General features: G+C 42.4%; 1 protein-coding gene across 1 annotated transcript in view; it reads left to right on the top strand.

The window, feature by feature from the left end:
- The first annotated feature begins 430 nt into the window (after window positions 1–430).
- Window positions 431–23929, top strand: part of CRHR2 (corticotropin releasing hormone receptor 2) — a 96121-nt gene continuing 72622 nt past the window's right edge. The window contains exons 1-2 of the mRNA XM_014944859.1: window positions 431–916; window positions 1053–1172. Coding sequence (XP_014800345.1) covers window positions 799–916; window positions 1053–1172 — 238 coding nt within the window. The 5' untranslated portion in view covers window positions 431–798. The remainder of the gene's footprint in view (window positions 917–1052; window positions 1173–23929) is intronic.

Raw genomic sequence — 23929 nt, forward strand, 5'->3', positions numbered from 1 at the left:
TCCCCTCCACCATATCCCCCAACACCACATCTAAACGTCCCTTAAACACATCCAGGGACGGTGTCTCAACTCCCTCCCTGGGCAGCCTATTCTGATGCCCGACCACTCTTTTCTGTGAAAAATTCTTTGATCCCCGACCACTCTTTTCTGTGAAAAATTCTTTCCTCGTGTTCAGTCTAAACCTGAATCCTCAGTTCCACACTGAAAAAAGGCAGGAATTGCTTTGCTTCACACACACACACAAAAAAAAAAGGAAAAAAAAAGAGGAGTTATATTCATCTGATGGCTTTTTTCTCCCTGGCTCTCATTTGCAGCGAGTATTTTTGCAAAAAGCGCTCATCCCCGAAGCTAACAATAAATCTGTGCGTGTGTGTGAGAGAGAGGGAGAGGGAGAAGAAGGGAGGGAGAGAGAGCAATACAAGAGTCTGGCGATGCGAGGCGGCATTGGAGAGCTGCTAGACCAGGGGAGCTGGCGGAGAGAAGCAAAGCCCCTCACTCCGGGCTCAGCGGGATCCCATTGGTTCCCGAGCTGCTCTTCCAAAGCGAAGAAGAGCTTGGAGGATTGAAGCGCACAGCCAGACGCAGACACTCAGCCAAGTTGTCAGCACGCTGGGAGGAAGAGAGGCTCACACACACACACACATACACACACACACAGGAGATTGCAGGGTGTCCGCTGCTTGATGCTCGTTTGTTTCCAGAGAGGAAGAAAAGAGAGTGAACAAACCAAAAAAAAAAAAAAAGGAACCAGAAAAGGGGGACGGAGTCTCATCCAGTCCAGCAGTCCCGAGGGGAATAATGGATGTGACCATATCTCAGTTCATCTTAGAAGAATTTGATGTCAACTGCAGCCTCCTGGATCGTTTACAAGAGACTTTTTTAGAGAGTTCCTCTATCCCTTTCCTGGGCTTTGATGGTAGGAAACATTACCTAGCAGCAGGGCTGGGAAAAGCTAAGATTCGGTTTGCTTTGTGATGCAAAGTGTGTGTCGCTTTTGTGCTTTCTCAACTGCTTCTTTTTTTCCCTTTCTGTCTCCTTTTTGAACGCCAAAGGTCCGTACTGCAATGCCACCACTGATCAGATCGGGACCTGCTGGCCCAGAACCTCTGCGGGGGAACTAGTAGAGAGACCCTGCCCGGAGTTCTTCAATGGGATCAAATACAACACCACAAGTAAGTACAAACTCCTTTCCTTCTCCCACAGATGCGGTGTTGAGAGGGCGCCTGGGGAGACCCAAAATATATTTTCCATTTAAAAAAAAAAAAAAAAAAGTGTTTGCCGTTTGCCTGGGAATCAACATTTCCTCTACATTCCAGCCTGTATATTTAAAATTCCTGCCTGGAATGATGCAGATTTCTCAAAAGCACAGACTTTTGGACATTGATTCCTCTTTGCTTAAATGTAGTTAGGTAGATCCGGGCAAAAAATCCCCTCTGCAATGTAAGGAGGGTATACTGTGCTTTGTGTGTTTGTTCATGTGTAGATGGGTGTAGCTGAATGTATTTGTAGCAGTGCTTCAGCCATTTGGATAATTAAACAACCTTTTGAGTTGCGAAGTACTTGGTCTTAACGCCTAAGAACTGTATTTAAAAAGGACTCTCCCTTTGAGATCTGTCTGTCTGAACAGGGGGACAAACTGGGCTGGAAGTTGTATCTAGCAAACATAAAGCTGAGATTTGGAATCTGTTTAGTAACTTCATCAGCGGTTGGCTTATGAGGCTGGTGTGGCTGCATCATTTCTGCAAGGGAAACAGCAGAGGATATTATGAGGCAAATAATATTCAAAGCAGGAGAGTATGGGCGCTCCTTAGAAATCTCTTGGAACTGGTGCTTAAGTCTTAGAGGTAAACAATCATGATGACTCACTAAAAATTTATTATTCAGGCTCTGGGACCCAGGCATTCATTTCCTTTTCCCTATCTGTCAATGCCGTTTGGACCTTTCATTAGGAGTTTTTAACATATTAGTTCCAAATATGTGATATGTGTAGCCACTTGTTTGTCACTCATTTTTTCAGACTACTCAGTCTGCTTTTGACTGTGGGGAACATTTCATTCCATGTTTCACTCTGAACTGTTGCTTGGGTGTTAGTGGTCTAATTTTCAGGTAGTGTTAATTTTGTGGGACTGGCATTCTCAATAAGTCCCATAAAAGAATGACCCTGTCATCTTAGATCTTATTTTTGAACTTGTTCAAAGTGAATTTATTCTTTCCCCAGCTCTAGGTGCCAAGGGTCAGATAACTAGACAAAAATTCTGAGTATTCCCTATGCGAAACAAATCCTCTTTCCAGATTTGTTCTTAAGGACCAGCTTTTGTCTCCTTGACTTTGAGCAGAGTAAGGAGGTTGCCTCTGAGAACTGCAAGATCATCCTCAAACCCTACATTCTCTGACCTGTGCTCTTTGCAGTAAAATAGGTGGGAACACGCGAAGGGCTGGGTTATGCTGTCTTGGATCATAGCAGGTAGTCCACTACCTTTACAGTCGCAGTCGAGATCAGAAGAAAATTTCTGAGAATTATGGACAGCTCAGAGCAGATTAAGTTGGTCAGACCCTAAAAGAACAGCCACAGAAAAAGGTACCTCAAAGAAGTGTGACTTTTTTGTCCATTTCATTTTTTTTTGATGGGTAAGTATTTCCACTGCCTTATTTTTGTTTCTCCAAAACAAAAGAAAGAAGGGGGGAAAAAATACATTATGGGTGATTTCTTATTTATATCATAAACACAATGGAGAGATCTCAAATGCTTTTCCTGTGCTTGGAAGAAAAAAAAATCTTGAATACCCGTTTTTCTTTCGATAAGCTGTGGTAGTGCTTTCAGTAGTTCATCAATGACCTGATTTAGAGTTCTTCCCTGGTCCTCTCCTTCTCAATGGTGGCTGATGCTTGTATTACAGTGCTAATAAATTTTCTGAAATCTGTTGCTCTTAAAACAGTGGCATGTTAATTAAAGACCGATGAAAAAATATTCTTGAAATGCTGAAACATTATTTTGTCATAGTCTGGGAAAATGGACATTTTTCTCCTTTCCACATAAAATGTGAGTAGTCTTGTTGAGGAGATATATGTCTGCAGGAGTGGTTGGTCGTGCATATTGGTGCCCAGATGTGGTAGCGTATGTAGCTCGGAATGGAAAACCAGAGCTCACTGAAGCTACTGTAGATGGCTTTCAGGTGATCTCATACTCTTCCATCTGTGTAGCTCCTCCAAGCTGTGGCACAGAAGAGGGAAGGACTGTACTGTTTGAGTCTACTTGTAAAATCAGTAGCTTCGTGGTGATCATAGTTGTGATTAAGGCTTGGGAAAGCAGTAGGAAAACAAGTTAAGATTTGAATACAAAGGTGCAATCGCTTTTGCATTTTGAAATTCTATTGGTACATACAGAACATGTCCAAAGTTTGGGAGGGCCAAATACTGCCAGGGTCTGACTGCTCTGACTTGCGTGATTTCCCCACATTAGTTTGTGGGCTGACTCTAATGAGGCTTGTGATGGGCTTAAAACTTAGACCGTGCACCTCGTGCAGGTAATAAAATTAGCACAGACCGACTGATAAAAACTGGGAAATGGATCTCGCAGATTTCAGAGGTGAATAAAGCTCCAAAGGGAAGGTTTGAACAGGAGATGGCTTGGATCAACATGAGATTTCTGCCTAGGACACGTAGTGTGGATTTGTCCTGTTCTGTTTTGCATTTTGGTGAGGCAAAGGGTGAAATGATGGTGTGTAATATCGTATTGAACTGGTTTTGAGAGCAAAATCAGCTAAGTTTAGGAAAAACACTGTGCAATGCCTCCTACTAAGGGCTTACCAGTTCTAGGTTGTAATGCAGATATTTGTTACAGTCAGGCACCTTGTGTTGGTGAGCTGCTGCCTTTTAGGAACTATGGTGTACCTTTAGTTTGGTTTTGTATGTCTGTGAGTATATTTCCCATTCTAATATGTATAAAACTTTTGAATCGATTTCCGTGATTTTATTTTTTGGTTTTTAGAAATGAATCTCTCACAGATGCCACCTTCCTACCAGTTTCATAAAAGTAGCTTGTCAGCTGGAGGGAATGAACCCAGTAGCGTTTTCCATAAATCAAAGCTTTTGCATTGTAAACACTAAAAAATCCAGACTTGGAAGTGCCCAAACTCTGTGAAAAACTTACACCAGACTTAGTCAAGCAGAAGACACTGATCCATGGCAAACCAGGCAGCCCAAGTTCTCAGACTCATGAGGCTATTTCTGTGCTTTGTTGTAGTCTCTGGGCACGTAGTGTGTGAAATTTATGACAAAATGTGACCAGTAGATCCCATCAGCAGAGATCAGCTCATCAAAGGCTTTGGAGGGGATCAATTTCTGTGATTTTATTTTTTGGTTTTTAGAAATTAATCTCTCACAGATGCCACCTTCCTACCGGTTTCATAAAAGTAGCTTGTCAGCTGGAGGGAATGAACCCAGTAGCGTTTTCCATAAATCAAAGCTTTTGCATTGTAAACACTAGAAAATCCAGACTTGGAAGTGCCCAGACTCTGTGAAAAACTTACACCAGACTTAGTCAAGCAGAAGACACTGATCCATGGCAAACCAGGCAGCCCAAGTTCTCAGACTCATGAGGCTATTTCTGTGCTTTGTTGTAGTCTCTGGGCACGTAGTGTGTGAAATTTATGACAAAATGTGACCAGTAGATCCCATCAGCAGAGATCAGCTCATCAAAGGCTTTGGAGGGACCTGCCCTGGTTTGGTATCCATCTCCTCAACTCTCATGCTTTGATTGTTGCTCTAACTCAGAGCCCCTGAGTGCTTGGGTGGGGAATGCAGTTAAACCCTGAAATATGCCAGCAAAATTTAATGAACGAGTATTTGAGTCAAAAAAATTAAAAACAAGAACTGGTGCATTTAAAAAAAACCTGTTTGTTTGCCACTATAGAATAAACTGTTTGCATTGTCAAACCCTGAAATATGCCAGCAAAATCTAAGGAAAGAGTATTTGAGTCAAAAAAATTAAGAACAAGAATTGGTGCATTTAAAAAAAAAAACTGTTTGCCACTATAGAATAAACTGTTTGCATAAAATATTTCCACTCTAACTGCAAAAAGTTCCCCTGGTGATTCTGTGCGTGTGTCTGTGTTGCCGTGTGTCTCTTGGGAGCCGCTGAGTGACTCAGATAAGTTTCAGCTGGATTCCTAAAACAAAGTCTGTCAGTCTGTGAGTATTTTTGATCTCCAACATTTTGTTATTTTGGTGATTTGTTTTTTTTCTCTCTCTTTTTATTTGGGAAATAAAGTCGTGCTGACAAAACTGACATCTGGTTACCCTGTGGAGTGATTTGTGATTATAGGCAAAATGGTTTTTGACCAAGGATCTGCAAATGATGCCATCCACTTAAAACTTTGCAGTTTTGCAGTAAAGCTTATGTATTATTCTCCAAGGAAAAAAAAAATAATAGGAGGGGGAGGGGGAAATGTATGTGTTGGTGCAGTGTGTGGCTGTGCACTTGTCTCTGCTCAGGATCTATATTTAGCGAAAGATGACAATATCATTGCTGCCCTCTAGATGTGTTTATGCTTTGACAGTGTGAAGCTTTTATTCTTGTTTGAGGAAACAGATTAATTCACTTATTAGGATATTCCGAAGCTTGATTAATTCAGCAAATGGGCAGTAATGAGACGCTTTTTGCTGCTTGCAAAAAACGTGGTTGTACGTGCAAGTACTTACAGTGTGTTACAGGCTCCAGTGTCTCTACTGTAGCTCGTTCCTTTCCCAACAAATTACCCCCTGCAATGGGGAAATGTAGGATCAGATGTTCATCTGGTGGCCAATGTGTTGAAGTCTTCACTGTCTGACTCGAGTTTGTCTGTGACAGCTGGTGCAGTGGAGGGGTGTTCCATGGTGAGACCTGTCCTTTGGGGCTGGTCGGCTCGGTTTGGGCTGGCTGCAGGTAGGAGGTGGAGGCATTGGAAGCTCTTTGGCTTGCAGATTGAGACACACAACTCTAGGTATTGCCATGTAGGTATCAACAGCCAGTTTAAGTATCTAAACTGTAATACAAATTAGTGGAGCTCTAATTGATATAGAGGATGAAGCCTAGAGAGTTACTCAGCTCAACCTGAATGTACAGATGAGTTCAGGAGCCCATGCAGAGGTGCTAGTGCCAGTTGGTGTGTCCAGGGGTATCTTGCCTGGTACCCAGTTCCTGTTTCAGAGGGCCCAGGCCTTGTGCACGTTTGTGGTTTATCTTCCAGGCTACATGGGTGTTGCAGATACTCCAAGACAAATGACACCTCGCCTGTGTTTTGGCAGCTGAATTCATCCCTGAGTGTCTGTTGAGATGAACTGCACCCAGACCTGGGGAGTGACATTAGGAGGCCAGACCGCTTTTGTGATCAGCAGGAACGAAAAGTCTCTTTAGCTCTAAACTCCCTCTCTGCAAATCCCCCCTCTCTCTCTCCGTATAGGAAAGCTCTTGGGCTGAAATAACCACTTCAGATGAGTGGTTTGGGCATTGCAAAAAGCATCATCATCTTCTCTGGGGACTATGCTGCTGAAAACAGGCACATAAGTACTGCTCACCTTGTACTGATGGGGTTTTGGTCCATCGTTGCCTACTCCTTGTTCTGAGGGTGTGTACACAGCATGTCTTGGGGTGCATCCAGCACAGCATAGCTAGCCAGTCAAGGGAGGTGACTGTCACACTCTACACTGCACTGATGTGGCCCCACCTTGAGTACTGTGTGCAGCTTTGGGTGCCTCAATATAAAAAGGACATCAAACTATGAAGGTGTGTTCAGAGGAGGACGACCAAGAGGGTGAAAGGCCTCAAGGGCAAGATTTAAGCTATGTGGCTGAGGTCACCTGGCTTGTGCAGCTTGGAGATGACAAGGCTGAGGGGTCACCTCAGCGCAATTTACAACATCCCCAAGGCAGGCAGTGGAGAGGAAGGGGCTGATCTCCTCTCTCTGGTGACCAACGATAGGAGTGGAATGAAGCTGCATCAGGGGAAGTTCAGACTGGACATTAGGGGAAGGTTCTTCACTGAGAAGGTGGTCGGAACAGGTTCTCCAGGGAAGTAGTCACAGCACTCTTCAGGTTCAAGGAGCATCTGGATGACATTCGTAGTCATATGGTTTAGTTTTAGATAGTTCTTTGAGGAGCAGGGACCTGGACTTGATGAGTCTTATGGGTCCCTTCCAACTTGAGATATTCTATGCTTCTATGATTCTGTGATTTTTGGTGGCCTTGTTGAGAATGATTTGGTGTTGCCTTGTTGAAAATGATTTGGATAAGATCGGTGGCTTAGAAACTGGACTATTGTTCACATGGATGGACACTTGTGCCATTGGCACAAGTATCACAGTTGTCCCTTTTGACATGGCTTACTCCACACTGCAAGAACAATTCCTGCAGTTCTTTGTTGTCTCAGCCTGAACAGAGGCAAATAATCTTTTGAGTGCTAAGAGAAGGTTGAAGAAGTGAATTAATAGTTCTTCCGTTTTGCATCCTGTCTCTTTTGAAAGAGGTTAAAGAGATGATTTAATTTTTTAAAGTGCAAAAGAGCTTATTTTCATAGGTTAAACAGCCATTTTTTTATCAAGATGTAACCTCTGCTGCTTTTCTTTCTGATTAATTATTGTTCAAAGCTGTGGAGTGGTGGCTTCAGCCCGCATATAAAACATGAGCCTTGCTTGGAAATCATTGGTCACAGAGTCTTGTTCATACTATATGGGTGAGACCTGTCCCAATAATTACAGAAATGTGCACTTTTATGAGTGGCTTGCCTGGAGGCTTAATTAACATTTTCACTTGTGTTTTGTCATGTGTATTTTAGTGTCTTGAGCACTTTTGTTGATCACATTACTTTTTCCTCAAAGGTTACTGTGGTTTGATTTCTAAAGGGTGCATTTTTGAAAGCTAAGTCCCTTTGTAAAAGCCAGAGACCCTTTATGCTCTGGTGGCCTTTCATCTTTATTGGAGAGAGAGGAATAAAAAGCCCATCAGCACAGGCTTGTAAGCATGAGTGGTGATTTCTGGAGATGCAGCTGAGGTGTGGGCTGGGGAGAAGGACCAGGTGAGAGGAAGCATCCCAGCCTGAGAGGCAGCAGATGCTGAGCAGTTCTGGTGCAATGCCATTTGGATTGAAGGGCTCTTTATATATTTAAAACACATTTCCGAAAGAAGAGTTTCAAAGATCAAATGCACAACTTTCTCTTTTTGCTGGGCAATGTGTGTGTGTTTTCAGACTCAGAAAAGTACTACGAAGCCTTGAAACTATTCCCACCTCATCCGTCTTCTGTAACCTTGTTAGATGTCCAGAAGGCTTGCATTCCAGTGGAATGCTCAATGACAGAAGGAGATTTGGGGTAAGAAGAGATGTTTTGTAGCCAATTTTAATTATGGACTTGCTAGAAAAACGATGTAAAAAAAAAAAAAGAAGTGTCTGCAGTTTTGCAGAAGCCGTGTTTCAGCCATCCTGGGAGGATGAACCCAATATTTTTGGCTAGGGAGTCAAGAGTATGTGAAAGTTAAAGGAAGGAGACAGATGAGAAACCAAACAAGCATGACAAAGGGAAAAGAAGGCTGGAATTGGAATTCTGGAGGAGGAATTAAAACATAATTTTTAAGCTTGTAAAGCTTCTCTCTGTGGAGACCAAATCTGCAGTTGATTAGGTCAGCTTGACTCCAATAGCGTTGTATCCAAATTAAGATTTCAACCATCTTTGTTCACTTTCTTTTACTAGTTTAGGTGGAATTCTTCCACAAATGCAGCAGTGGGAGGCTCTTGATTTCAGTGCTTGCACAGATGGGAGAGGCTTTACTTTTTTTCCCCTCACATTTTTTTTTCTTTCCATTGTGAAGTGTAATTTGCGGTAGGAAATCGCTCTGATTTTGCAGTTTGGAAGAAGAGTACTGAAAACACCACTTAAAGGAGGAATGAAAATAACCCACCTTTCTTTCTTCCACTACGATCATCCCGTGAAACGTGATTTCTTCATTGAGCTCAGAAGTTAATTGCATGTAGTAACATAAGAAGATTGTTACTGCAGTCATGTTCGGGGACCTTTTCTTCAGCTAATTAAACAATGATTAGTATTTTTGTTCTTCATTAGTAAGTTATGAGGTGGCTTTGCTGTGATCCTATTGTGTGAGGATTCTCTTCAGTTTAATCTTGACTTTTGAGGTAGACTTCTCACGTTTCCCAGAGCCAGGAACTGCTACTGCTGTTGCACATCAAAGCCCATCTGATCCTCCACCAAAGTCAATCAGACCTGCCAGCGGCAGCAGGAGGCCCCGTTCCTTCCTTTGCCCTTCAGGGTGCAAACCCTGAACTTGTGGCAAAGGGGTCACCACCCAGGATGTCTGGGGAAAGTCACAACAAGAGAGTAATGATGGATCTCTTAGAGGGTTCTGAACCTTGTGGTCTCCAGGAGGGTCAACAAACGCAGGGTTGCCCACATTATCTTTGGAGGCTTTGTGAGGCCCTGTTTAAGGAATCTGCCCATCCAGCTATCCATCGCTTGCATGAGATATCGAGCTGTTGTCTAAGCTGACAGCAGCTACCAGTTGGGAAACAGATGGACTGAGGTTCAGTTTCTTCCCACAAGTTAGGAATTAGACGATACTTGCAAAATCGTGTTCTTCTGGGGCCATGGGAGGAGTGGAAAAGGGAATGGCTCAGAAACATATGGGGAAGGGAAGAAATAAACACACTACAAAGGGAGACAAAGCAGGAAATCCTCATCTCACAATGTCAAAAAGAGAGGAAAAATCCCACCCAGCTGCACCTACTGTCGGGACTCTCTTGTGGATGTGGGATTTCTTGTTTTATTCTGCCTCGTGACCCATTTTCCATCCAGCCAAGCTGTGGGAGGATGAGGTCTGAAGCCCTGCTGGGGAAGGTGGAATCAGGCTGCTCTCTCCAGTTGCTGAACACTTGAGGCTGTCTGCAAGTCACTGGGTTTCAGCCTTTGTGTTTATTGTCCCAAAACCTTAGGAAGAGTGTCACTGAAGGAATGGTCACCCGTAATTCCTCCTCTCAGCCACAGGGTGTCACTTAAAGTGCAGGTAAAGTCAATGTCCACGGGCATCTGCAATGAGTGGCTTGGGGGTGGAAATGATGGATGGGGTCAAAGAAAACTGGTGTGAATAACGGTCCTGGACTTTGTCCTGCTCTAATTACTGATGGTGCTGCCTCTGCAGCTTTCCCATCCTGATGGGTGTTAAAAGAGACTCATGGAAGTGAACTGGGACAGAGAGGAGGAGGAGGAGGTGGAGGATGTTCTGGAAGGAACTCTGCCTTTGTGGAGCACTTGCTTGAGAGCAGGTCACTGGCTGAAGGTAAGGTGGTGGTTTCACCAGGGCTGCTCTGAAAGGCGAAGGGAAGAGAAGTCACAAGCTTTGTTCCCAAGCAGGAGTGTGTTATGTTAGAAGCTGTGGAACTATGCAAAGCATAATGTAGACATTCAGAGGTGGAACAACTCTATCAAAGAAACTGAAGCAGTCAACAAGAACCTGCATTTTGATGATACAGGGATTCCTCCTTGCTATGTTCATTGCTGTTGTCCTTCCTGTTGCATCAACCTGATCCCTCCTGCCTGAGTACTGTCCCCTGGCAGGGACTATTAGATTCTCTCTGTGGACCCTCAGGTACTTCACAGATGCTCCAGGTGCTGCTACTTAAGAAGAGGAACAAATAAGTATCTTAAAAGGGGGACAAGACCTTTCTCAGCTGTGACTGCTTAACTTGCCCGTTGCTCGTGGGAAGGGTGCTCTGCAGATCAGTAAGTCCATTCACTGGGTTTTGGTTCTTTGTATTTTCCTCTGTCTTCTTCAGTGGTATGGAAGTATCTTTGCTGTTCACGTAAAGGTGCATCTTTGTAATTTCTGTGGCTTGGAAGAAAGGTATATTAAACTGTGTCCTGGTCCCAGTAAAGTTCTCAGACTCCAAAAGTCATGCAAGACTTTGCTCGTGGCCTGCTGTCCTGTGAAAGGAAAACTTCCACTCAGTTTTGGACCACAACGTTGCTTATGGCTTGACATCCAGATTAGAATAGCCATTTTTAGTAGCTCGAGAAGGCAATGAGAAATATGATTTCCCATGGAAATTGAAGGGGAATGGATTTTTAGTAGATATTTTCCTCTTTGAGTGCAGTCTCATTCCCTCAGATGTTACTCATGGTGTTTGTAATTGGTAGCTCTTGGGACAAATTACTAAAATCAATAACACTTGGATTGCTTTATTCTGAGCTCTTTCTCTGCTGTGCTGGGAATAACAGAGGGCCAGATGCTGCTCTATATAAGACTTGTACAGTGAGAAGCAATCCATTGAAGCAAATAATAAGAACAGAAACTCAATGGTTTTTAAAAAAAAAATAAGCCAGAAAAAATCTCTCCAGATCTCATGAAGAGTTTTCCCTGGGAAAACAGAAGAAGAGAGAAGTATTCCCAATGCAGTTGCATTGGCTAAAACCCCTGGAGGTAGGAAAGCACTGACCATACAGTGACACAAGAATTAGTGAAGTTCCTTATCGTCCTAAGTCAGCCAGGGAGAAAGGAGAGATTTGGAAAATGGAAAATGTGTTGTGGAAATGAAACAAAGAAAATAGTAAATTGCTTTGGTAGCATTTTAACTAAACTTAGATGTGAACTCCTAGTGATTCTTTCTCTCACTGCTAAGAATTTTAATTTAACTTAATTATTGCTGAATTATGCCAGTAATACCTGAAACATCAGCATTTGTGTACTTCAAAGTGCATGATGAGCAGTCATTATTCCTTGCAGAATCTCCAGGCTTGCAGCATTGATTGCTGCTTCTCAACTAGAGCAGCTAAGGCAGAGTTTGGGAGCAGAGGGTATTTTCAGTGATCTTAATTTCTGTCTGATGTTAATACACTTGACAAACCAAATGCTTTGAGCTCTCCTTGGACACCGGTGGGGACAGGAAGTGTTTAGTTGCTGGAAATGGATTTCTAGATATCATAAACTAAGGACACCCTATTCCTTTCCAAGACAACAGAATAAAAGGCAGTGGATGATGGGGTGATGAAAAGCAGAGAGATGTACCAGTGTTAGGCTTCCATAGGGAAAATGTCTAGCAGGTTCCTGCCTGGAAGGAGTTTCTTCTGTCCCAGGTGCTCTCTGGAGATAGAGACCCCTGACTTGGAAGCCCCTCTCTTCAAGGACTTATCTTCCTCTTCTGAGGGCTGCCTCAGGATGTTGATGATGGCATCTCGGGTGGGAAGTTGCAGGGATTTGCGCAGTGGTGCACCCATGCTATGGGTGACATGGGACCGTATGGGAGCCAGGTGATGCTGCCACCAGGTCACAAGGCCTCTGTGGAGTGAACACCTTTCATTCTTTGGTGTCAACACTTTGTACTGAAGAAAGCCAGGTTCCCCCAGACCCACATGTGGTTCATTTTGGCCATCGAATCTGAGATTCAGAATTTTTCACTTCACATAAGCCTCAGTTATAAACTCAGCCACTTGCCCCATTACTGGGCCAATATTTGCCAAATATTTCCCTTTCGTTAGGCCTCTCTAAAAATGAACATTTCCACCTGGCAGCTGGCAGCACTGCGCCAAAGCTGACTGTGACTAAGGAGGCTTTCTTTGCAGCACTAAAATAAGAAGGCTTTTGGTTTGTTTTGTTTGAGAAGTGAGGGAACAAAGTACTATTTGGATCTGCCTTCTGTTTCAAAGCCTCAGTCTCAAAAAGGACAGGGATGGATCCAAGTGCAGCTTATGGTGGTGCAGGTCCCAGTCCAAGGGAGACAGGCTGTAGCATGAATGCTAAGTTTTGCTGCTGTTCTTATTCTTTCTTGGTGGAGAGCTAAAAGATCACCACCAAGGTCTTATCTTGTAGTTAAGTGATCCCCATCCACCTGCAAACCCATTCCTATCCTGGCCATGCCATTTTCATCCTAATCTGTTCTTAATCCCTTTATCTCTCCTGTATTCACTCCATGTTTCTCCTGTAAAATAAATTCCAGCGACAATAATAATAGCAGTTTAATTCTCACACAAGCACTTTGTTTAATTCCTTCAGTGAATGCTGAGGGAAATACAAGGGTCTGTGAGCTGAATCAGAGAGGTGAGTGTGTCAGAAGAGCACAGGCGTCATAATAGTGTGTTTCAGTTCATATGGGAGTATATAAAATGCTCTATAGATAACAGCTTGATTTTTTCAGTGAATGGGTGTTAAGTAAAGATTCCTGTTTTACTGATTCTCTGTTAGATCTCAGCTGCAGATCCATGGAATCATAGAATAGTTTGGGTTGGAAGGGACTTTAAAGATCTTACAGTTCCAACCCCCCTGCCGTGGGCAGGGACACCTCCCACCAGACCAGGTTGCTCAAAGTCCCATCCATGACTGAGTTACGGTGATTGCATCAGTACATGGACTAGCAGAGGTAGAGCACTGGACCACGCTCATTCCAGTTGCAGGGACGGGGCCTGGAGTGAATTTGTGCTGGTTTTTTTTCATGGCTTCTTCACCTGGTTAGGTAACTGCAGGCCTCCTGTCTGCCTTCACTGCATTACCCCTTCTAGGCTCCCTGTCAAAACCCCAGTCTCAGTTCCCCATTCCCTGCAGTGGCCTGACTGGCACAGAAAGAACCGTGAATGGAGCAGACACATGAATGAGTCATTGATGCTCTGGGACCATATGGAAATCAACTGCCTTCACTCAGCTTCTGGTAAACCTGAGCTAAAATTCACCTTCTGAAATCTCATGGAAAGAAATGCATTTTCACTGTGGTAAGTCCACATGTCCAAGTCCTTAGTTTCATGAGTAGCTTTGAAAGCTTTACTCTGATTTTACCAGTAACTTCTGGAAACAAAGTGTTTCTAGGGATTTTGAGCACTGAGCTGAGGAAGCCCTGGCTTTGCTTGGTGAAAATGAACATGGTGTGGCAACATGACATATTGCAAGTTGGGCTAGATGAACTCTACTGCTCCTTCTAACCAGCATTTCTGTGGTTTTGTGATAGCCCTATAGATTTCAAATTCATCCTTCAGTGGTCTCTATCATCAATGTTTTGTTCTTCATGGACACCTGTGACACGGCACTTAGTCATGGTGTTTTCTGTTGCTGGGACACTTGAGCCATAAGCAAAATATGAAGAATTTGTTTCACAGTACGTGTAACAGAGCAAGAGTACTCTCAGTCTCTTGTTTGGATTCCATGTACCAAGTAATGTATAATGTCTCTTCTTTGGATTCCATGTACCAAGTAATGTATAATGTGTAATTTTTGCACCATTTTACTTGTTTTAGTTCGTCCTTTGCTTGCTTTTAGAGGAATCAAGTGAGTCTCAGAGGGCACTGACCTTTGTCTAGTTGCCATGTTACCTTAATGAAAATCAGCTGGAAAAGGCAGGGCTAATTGCTTTGATTTAATCCTGAAATGTTGATGACTCATTGATGGCTCATTCAGAAAAGCAGATACTCGAGGTAGAAGGACCAGATAAAAATAGCTTTCTTGAGATGAAGTTAAGCAGTTTAAGTGCTGGAAGTTTCAAATATCTAGGTGTTGGATGCTGCTTGTAGGAAACTTGAGCTCTGACTGTGGTATCCATGTCCTCTTCTACCTTGGGGTAAGAGGAGTAAACCTTCTGTTCAACTCCGAGAAGAGAGCACCAGTGAGGTGGTTAAGATGTCCCTCTGACAAATCTGGAGCTTTCATCCAAGCAGTGAGTTAAATGTCTGATGCAGGAGCTCCACCACACCTGGAAGATGACACTTTCTGAGGCCATCTGGAAAATACGTAGAACGGTTCTCGGAATTAAAAGATTTGTCATCTCACTGGGACTGACTCGCTTCCACTGCTAATTTATTTCTCTTCTACAAAAAGGAAAGAATTACAGAAGGTTGGAGGAAGAGTGGAAGTATGAGGGGGGAAAAAAAGGATAGAGAAAGAGCGGAGCATCAACCAAGCAGACTGAGAATGGAAGGGGAGGTTACTGGTCAAGGTGGAAGTGATCAAAGTCACAGAGACCTTGTGCCTGAAGAAGAATGTAAGAGTCTCTGTGGGAATGGGTGAGGACGCGAGTTCCTGCAGAACACTTTAATGAACAGGTTTGAGTGTTTTAAAATGTAGAAATGCCATTGTGCAGGAGCAAGAGCTGGCAGGTTGTTCAGAGGTGAGAAGCAGCAATGAGCTTCCAGATGATTAAGGACGAAGTGTTGTGAGGTTAGATGGAAAGATGGCATGACAGAGCACAAGTGAGGAAAGGCTCAAATACTAGTGCTGTCAAAGAACACAGTGCATGAACCCTGATGGAGGGAGGGGGCAAACGTTAGGAGGCACACAGAAGGTGTTTCTGGGGAGGAACTGGAGTGCCATGCAGGCTGGCTGCCAGCTGTGAGACAACAAGCAAAAAGATCCCAAGGAACGGTAGGTGGGAGAAGGGAATTGTTGGTTAAATACCAGATACAAAGAATAAGTGTGATGCGTGCTGTACTGTATCCAAAGCAGGCAGGCTAGAATAACGGGCGCAATTACCGACACCAGTGCCACCAGAGGCTCTGAGCAAATTAAAACTCAACAGAAGAAAATGTCAAAGCCAACGTATCTGTCTTGCAAATGAAAAGGCAACGTGCAGCTTGATTTCTGGCATGTTTAGCCTAAGTACTTTCTCTCTTTCCATGTTCCTATGGGAAGAGGCATTCATGGACTAGTTTCCTTCGTGATCTTTTCTTGCTATCTCTCCTCTGACTGTCTTGTCCCTTGAGTTGGTGGGCAGGTGGGTGAGAGGACCACAGCTTCACATTAGAACCACCTTGGTTCTGACTGTGTTGCTTTGGAAGAGCAGCTTTCAGAGTTAAAGCAAAAACTTGCCTGACCATGGCTTGCCTTGATCCATCTGGGACGTGGGGTTGTTCTGGTCACCTGCTGCAGTCATGAGACAGCGTTTGTAGTTGGGCCAGTTAGAAAGGGATAGGAATAGGGTATTTTCATGCCGAATGCAGCTTGTAACTGTCAGAACAGACAGTAAATGAGACCTATTTCATACCCTGTAACTGACCTCAGCCAAGCTGCTTCGGTCTCCTGTCCTTCAGTCCTGCCCTTTTTAAAGTAACTCCAATAAATCAGGAACTCTGAAGCCTTCCAACTCCGTAAGGACTTCTCTCCTGCTTTTTTTGGTTTAGAGTGCAAGAAGCTCCCTGCTAATATGTCACCTCTATTCCTCGGTGTCATTAATTTCTTTCACACTGAACAGGACAGTTTTGAGGACAGAATCTGTGTTTTGCAGTCCTTTATAAGGGTTTTCAAACAAAGAATTTCAGAAGTACAAAGTGCTAATCAGGCATTCAGTATCTTAATATCCTGGTCTCCAGGACTCTTTCAGCAATAATAATCTGTTCTTATAATGAAAACATGAGCTGAATGGAAAGCATCCCTTTGTGTGGTGTGGGAAAACTGAAGTTACTGTAACATCTTTAGAGTTGCAAAAATATCCATGATCTTGGATGTTTAATCTATGTAAGTGATTGCTACAGTTACCAATATATTTCTGTGTTTAACCATGTATTTCCACAGCTCACCTCTATCTCTTTATTTTCCTATTTTATTGTCTTGCTGCAGATCTGCTGGTCTGTAGCACCTGCAACTTTTCTGTGTGCCAAAGGAAATGCTTAGGTATCAGAATCACACTTATTCAGCTCTTCGGTGCTCTTCTCTGCAATGCAGAGTTGTTTCCTAGGCTACATTTGCTAGTATAATACATATTCTGTTGTCAGATATCCCATCCAGTGGATTTTGTCTCATTCCTTGATCCAGTGAAGATAAATTATTGTGCGGTCCTGCTTTATCAGTGGAGATTGCTTCATTTGTCATACGCGGAGTTTGGTTTCTCAAGTAATTTTTTTTCTGCAAACACACTTCAAATACATCACACCACGTTGCAGCACAAATGAAGAAGAGGAATTCAGACTCTCAGGTGGTGACGTGAGAAAAGGCAGTATGTTAGAAGAAAACAGCCTTTGATCAGGCTCAGCATTGCCTTTTCGTGCCAAAACCAAAGGAAGGGTATATTGATCCTCTGAAGGATTATTGCCTGTTTAGTGTCAGCCCCATGAACGCAGCTGCAGCTGGGAGCAGGGCAGGTGTGTGATGGAGCATCACTGGGGGCTGGGCAGCCCACGGGTGTGAGAAGTGAAGTAATAGTGAAAACAGTTAAAAGAAAGTGCAGAATCACGACCTGTACTTAGGTAGGGAGATATAAAGCTATTGTCAGGACAAGAGCTAAAAGAAGATAAAAGTAAAGGGGAAAAAAAAAAACAACCCCTAGGAAAAACTAGGAATGGGGAAGGATTAGGGTTTTTACGATACATTGTGGGGCTTTGATGCATCAGTGGGGCTGACATAGCCTAATACAGAAGCTGAGGATGCTGTCTCTGTTCATCCCATGCCCCAGCTCACAAACAGTAATTTGTTTACGAGTCAGCTTCTGGTTTGCTGCAGTTTACGGCAGGTATTTGCTATAAATCAGTGCCTTTTGAGTGCCTCTGGTTAATGGTCATCTCAGCTTTCGGTGCTCTGGGACAAGACAGACAGCTGGTGCCAGTCAGTTTTACAGTTACAATCCTTATCCGTGAATGGATGTCATTAACTGTCCCCTCTGTTCAACCTTCACAGCTATTTCCATTGCCAGCGATGACTGAGATGAGCTAATTACACAGATTATGCAATTTTGCTGTACATAATACTTGTAATTTTGTAATGAAGGAGAAGCGCCGTGTAGTAACAGTTCACATAAACCCGCCTTTGACTACAAGGGTCTGGCAGGAAGAGAAACTTTGCATGGACGAGTTAAATAAGAGTCAGATCACTGATAGGGAAAAAGATTTTTGAAACACATTTTTGGAAACAATTGCTAATATAGCCACAAAAATGTTTTTTAGAGAGTAGGTTTCAGCTCCAGTGTTAGCAATGTCCTGAACGCTTAGAAGAATCCCATGAATGCGTGTAAATGTAAATGATCCTTTGCAGCTTTAGAAGGATTTACTTCATTTTTGGGGCAAGATCAGGCAAAAGGTTTGTTTGTTGTGATATTGTTGTTTGTTGTTGCGGTGGTGTTTCTTTGGTGCATTATTTTCTTGTTTGCTTCTTCCTGAATGGACCAGATTATTGGTGATTACCGACAGTAAAAGTCACCTTCGTTTTGCCTGCATTGCTGTGGTGTGTAGGGACCAGAGCTTTTTTTTGGAAGGCTCTAAACAAACTCTGGAAAATATCTGCTGGAAAGCCAGAAAGTATGAGAGAGGACAAGAAAGGACAGAGAGGAGGTGTGTTGAGTTTACATGGCAACGTTTTGATAGCAAGGCAGGGCTGCAAGAGTGGCTTCTGTGAGAAGAGGCCTGGGGCTGCCCATGTTGGATAGAGCCAGGTTCAGCCCTTTTTTTTAATTTAACTGTTTTTATCTCAGCCCATGGATTTTTAATCTTATTGTGTGCCCTGTCCTGAGGAGAAGTACAGAGCGAGCAGTCTAGTGGGCACTCGGCAGTCAGCCAAGGTCAAGTGAGAAGTACAGAGTGAGTGGTCTGGTGGGCACTCGGCAGTCAGCCAAGGTCAAGTCGCCACAGGAGGCTATGAAATAAATACAGCAAAATTAATTCTAACTTTTTTTTTTTTCCTTCAAAATTCTTAAACCTCAGAAATACGGTTATGGGGGCTGAATGCTGCAAAGCACAGGCCGTTGTCCTGGGGAAGTACTTCCAGGAAGATAAACTGGGGCATTTGAATGGAATTTGCAGATTAAAATTTCTATGTGGTCTACCCAAGTTGACTTAATTTGTGGTGGCGTATCCTACCTTGAATGTGGAAGGAGATGAGTCATTTCCCCAAAGAACGGTGCAAAGGGGTAGGTCCATTCTGCATCAGAGGTGTGATTTAAGCTGCTGAGTTATTACAGATGCACCTGGTGTAGCTTGACTTAGTGCTAATAACATCAAAGGTGTATCAGCCCAACCATTGGTGTCTGATGCTCCAGCCAGAGGCAGAGATGTCATTGGTGGGGTATGTTATTGTGGTCCAGCTCGGTTGTGTTCCCATCGCTTCTCTCCAAATACTCCCTACAGTCATCCTTCTCATATAGCTGTTTTGGTGATCTCTGGCTGTATTTTAAGCCAGCTGTAAATGTTTTAAATTCAACACGTGGTCTATAGCTAAATACACTAACTGGTTTTCGGCCTCAGAAAGCAATGAGGATTCAGCGTTCAGAATGAAAGACGTTTTTATCTCTTAACAGCTTAGTGAAGTCATATGGAGAAATTCTCTCTGCCTGCAGCACATATCCTTTCCCAAAATAGATACCAGACTAAATTGTCTTGTTATTTTTACCTGAAGTTCTAGGTTGGTTGTCTTACTTCAAAGGATTTCAAAATTGATCTTCTTTCGTTGAAACAAACTCACTGTTCTGTAGCAATTATCATCATCCCTTACAAATATTTTTATACTTTCCTGGAGTTTCTGATATCGTGTCCTATTTAATGTGGTCCTTCCATGGGGCTGTGAAAGCTGAATGTATGCTTCTACCTTTTCTAACTTAGCTCCAAAGATGAGGCTCTCAGTTTTCAGACAGTCTGGTGCCATCAGCTGAATGTGAAGGAACCACACCATGGCACCTCCAGGCTTTCCTTCACTAACTGCTCTCCACTCGACAGATCCTGGGGGAAATCAGTTTCTGCTGTTTCAGCAGCGTTTGTGAATCCGTTTCCCTCACAGCTATCACAAGGGAAGTTGTCTTTTTACACTGCTGTTTCACAGGATATTGGAAAGAGCAGGTGGTGAAGCTCTTGCTCTTCAGCATTTATTTTTTTTCCCCTTTAATTAAGTAGGACTCCCCCAAAGGCTAAAGGAAGTAGCACTAACGTATAACTGCAGGAACTGCTTACTTCTGTTGATGCAGATGTTTCACCTGGCTAGAGAAAGAAGAAGTGTTTAGAAGGTTGCAACACTTAAGGGTTGCTTAGTGCTACTGTATGACTCAGAAAATCCTTCTACAAATGTGTGTGGAACTCAGTGCTTAAGTTCTGAGATCAGTTATTTTTACTGATCATGAACAACAGGATGGAAAAACGGAGGTAAGTGGTAAAAAGGGAGAAAGTAGAAAGATTTAAAAGAGGATTTGTAGACTGGCCACATGTAATCAAGGAACATTCTCTGCAGGCTGAAGCATCCTGTGAATAGTTTTCATAAATTATTTTCAATACTAAGGTAACAGAGGCACTTGAAATAACTGGTATATGCGTACTGCACTGTAAATCTATTTAAACAGAGATAATGAGCAATATTTTTCTCTTAGACTAAACTAAATCCCAAGTAATTCTCTGAAGCTAAATGTTTCTTCCTATCATATTCTGGATGCACAATCATGTAGCAGCTAATTATAGTGATTAACTGAATTTCACAGATGATGACCAGAAGAAACTGTTACATGATGTATGGTGCATCTCTTTTCGTGTTTCAAAAATAATGAGAACAAATTTCAGTTAACATTATACTCTCATTAGAGAGTCTGCTAACCCTCTTCTATTGATTGATCCAAAGATAAATTCTTGTGCACAGGAAAGGAAAAGACATTTCATACTAAACACTTTGTGTGTAATTTCAAAAAGAATCTTCTATCTGTATAGAGGTTTAGATTCTATTTTAAGAGGAGAAGAGTTAGAGGGTAGTGCATCGAATGATCTCATTTTACATGATATAATTAAGATCAGATAGCTGAGAAGAAAATAATTCTTGGTAATGATTTCCTTTAAAAAAATCTTTAATGGGAATTATTCCAGGAGGCTGTAACTGTGTAAGTGACAGTAAAATTGTCTTTTACTCACTGCTGTGTCATCTGGGGGGTGTTACACAGCAAATCTCTCTGTGTAAGTTACAGCAGGTGAAGTGAAGGTTCAACTGTGAACTTCATAATCTGTTTTTTTTTTTTTTATGGATGGGTTGAGCCTGGCTTTTATATGAGTGTCAGGAGCACTTACATAAAGCCATCCTTCCCATGATGTGCTTGTGGTGTGCTTAAAGCATCGCTGCTTTGAGAAGGCGGGTTGGTTCCATACTGGGTGGGTTTGATGGAGGCCAATGGCAACCCTGTCCTGCCACAACTGTGTTCATTATTAGGTGTGATCTGTGGCTGGTTTTTTCATTGTGCTACTTGCAGTCTTCTCACTGTCTGGCTCGGATCTAGTTTCTTCTTATTATGCTGTTTCTTCATAACCTCAGCTCATAGAAGCTTAGGAGAGGTGCTGTTTTCTATTTCGTGTGAGTATGTCTTGCAGCACAATGAGGGCCTGGGTCTCTGAGGCTTCTGCTGCTGTAACTGAAGTCAGTGCTGTACGAAACCTCCAGATGCCACTTCAGAAGAAAGAACCTAGTTCAGAAGGCTCAAAATGTTCTTTTGTGGGTATTAATAAATCACTGCTCCTGCTAAAACCATGGAGGGATCGAAGTCCAGACTCAGGAAGTATTAACTTTGGTAGCTATGCCTCGGTTTGTGTTCCATTTGCACCTTAGGTGACCCTGCCACATCACACCCTTCCTGAAAGAATGTACAGTTTGACTTAGATTTTACGACTGTAGAATTCTTCTTGGCTCTATGTTAGAAAATTGTAGCATTGTACTTGCTGAACCTCAAGATCCAAAATAAATTCTTGTTTGGAGCATATACATTAGGTGGGAGTTATTTCACTGAATTTTAACCATCTCTGAATGATGACTAATCTAAGACTGTCTTCTCAGTTCCATTTCTGGTCAACAGAGAAAAGATGCATTGACAAAATCACGCTCTGGACATGCCCATCTTTTGTAATAAACCAAGAAGGCTCCGCATCTGCACTGCTCTGTGATTAAAAGAAGGTGCACTAGGCAAGCCTGTTTCACCTTGGCTTTGAGATGGAAAGACTCCTTGCATGGGCTTTTGGAGCCATCATTGCACTGCAAGCGAGAGAGGGAGCTCAAAGAATTCTCTAGGTGTGGTTTGTGACAGTGAATTATGACAGTTAATAACTTAGCATTTTGGATGTTTGTACCGCATTTTGTTACTTTTTAAAAAACTTTATTCCTTTTCTTTACTCCTCTCCTCCTGTCTTGTCTAGGAGATAAGGTCTGACCCACATACGGAATTATATCCCTTCAGGGGTGGCAAATGCATTCCCGAATTAAAAACTGCAGGTCTGCTATTTTGCATTACTCTGTGAAAAAGAGATGATAGAGCAATTGGAGATGGAATGGGTCTCCCTATTGCAGTATTTAAAAATAAAATTTGTAAAGTAAAAATGGAAACAAACAGTGTTAGAGCTTAATAGAACAGCACTTACTTAGTCTCTTGAGGCACTGGGCTGAAATGAACGTTTCCAGTAGAAACTGTAAGTGGCTGCTTATTCTTTTTACAGAAAAGGCTTCAGGATTTAGGTGCTCATTTGTGCAGAGGTTTTATGTTGCACTGCAGATTTTTTTGTGTTCACATTTAATTAAAAGTAGATCCAAACTGTCAAGCTAATGTACTTTTCAGCATTATCATGTAGCTTTTCCTGTACCTCAATCATAACGTGCACGTGAAGGTTGTATTGCCGTAAAACATAATTTACTGTTCTGTAAAGGCAATCAAAGTTTCATCCTAACTTAAAAGCAAAATGTATAGAAGTTACCTTTTAATTCATCTGTCAAAGGAAATAAGCCTAATATCACCTTTTCCACATTTGATATATAAGCCAGTAGCTCACTGTTATTTGGCAGATGAAGTCAAAGCTGTGTTGCTTTGAAAAGTGTTACAGATTTCATGCGCTTTCGATCTTTGAAGTCCAATGCACTTTGTCTGCCTGCTCACACATTTTTTTTTTTTTTATTTATTTTTTTTTTTCTACAACACAGTTGTTCATGGCAAACCTGGGATTAAAAGACACCTTTTCATGTGCTTTCGGTCTTTGAAGTCCAATGCACTTTGTCTGCCCGCTCACACTTTTTTTAATTTTTTTTTTCTACGACACAGTTGTTCATGGCAAACCTGGGATTAAAGATTTTATGGTTTGGTACCAAGTAGAACATGAATTGAGCTGTCCTCACTTGAATACCCAATGGTTAAATAGTGCACACTCAATTTGCTCTCATGGGGTTAATTCTGTGATTCAAATGGAAATGGTGATGTGGATAAATCTGCCTCAGTGTAAGAAATGTAATATATGAGTTCTCAGTAATGTTTTTCTTTTTGTAAGAGAAAATCTATTACCAAAGAAGGTGTTAAGTATCTAAATGGGGGAGTCTCATCTAAATGGAAGTGAATGATGGGCACTGAACAGTTCTCCTCGGTGAATGAGCACTTTCAAACGTATATTACTTGATGTTATTGCTTTCTGTGTAGAAAGGAAACAGTAAATCTCTTCAAAGACATCTTTTTTTTCCTTCTATTTCTCTTCTTCTCTTCTTGCATTCTTACTGTAAACAGCCAGTGCCCATCATCCATGTCAGCATTCTTCTATTTCTCTTCTTCTCTTCTTACCTTCTTACTGCAAACAGCCAGTGCCCATCATCCATGTCAGCATGATGGGAAATCTGCAGCTATTTAAAGAGCAAGCTAATTCAGCTACTGAATGACAGGAGCTTTCTTCAGCATCGTGCCTTTTGGTCCTTTGTGCAGTTGTCTGCATTAAATTGTAAATCTGAGATGTGCTGAAGCATCACCAACTCTTTTATCCTCTTTGAAACACCTAGAGCATTTTCCTCCACCTCAACTTCTTGGCTTGATGTCCTTTCTGGATGCATCATTTCTTTAGGGATGGTGCTGGGGTAAGAAGACTGACTTCCACCAGAAGATAGTTTGCATTCAGGGGATTGAACACACTATACCATTATAAGGGTGGCTTTTGGCCTGATTTGAAATCCTCATCCTTTTCATGGTAGGGTTTTTGAAGAGTATTACAGACAGCAATGAGATTGCATGTATCTG

This window comes from Calidris pugnax, unplaced genomic scaffold, assembly GCF_001431845.1.
Source record: "Calidris pugnax isolate Ruff unplaced genomic scaffold, ASM143184v1 scaffold54, whole genome shotgun sequence".
Taxonomy (NCBI): domain Eukaryota; kingdom Metazoa; phylum Chordata; class Aves; order Charadriiformes; family Scolopacidae; genus Calidris; species Calidris pugnax.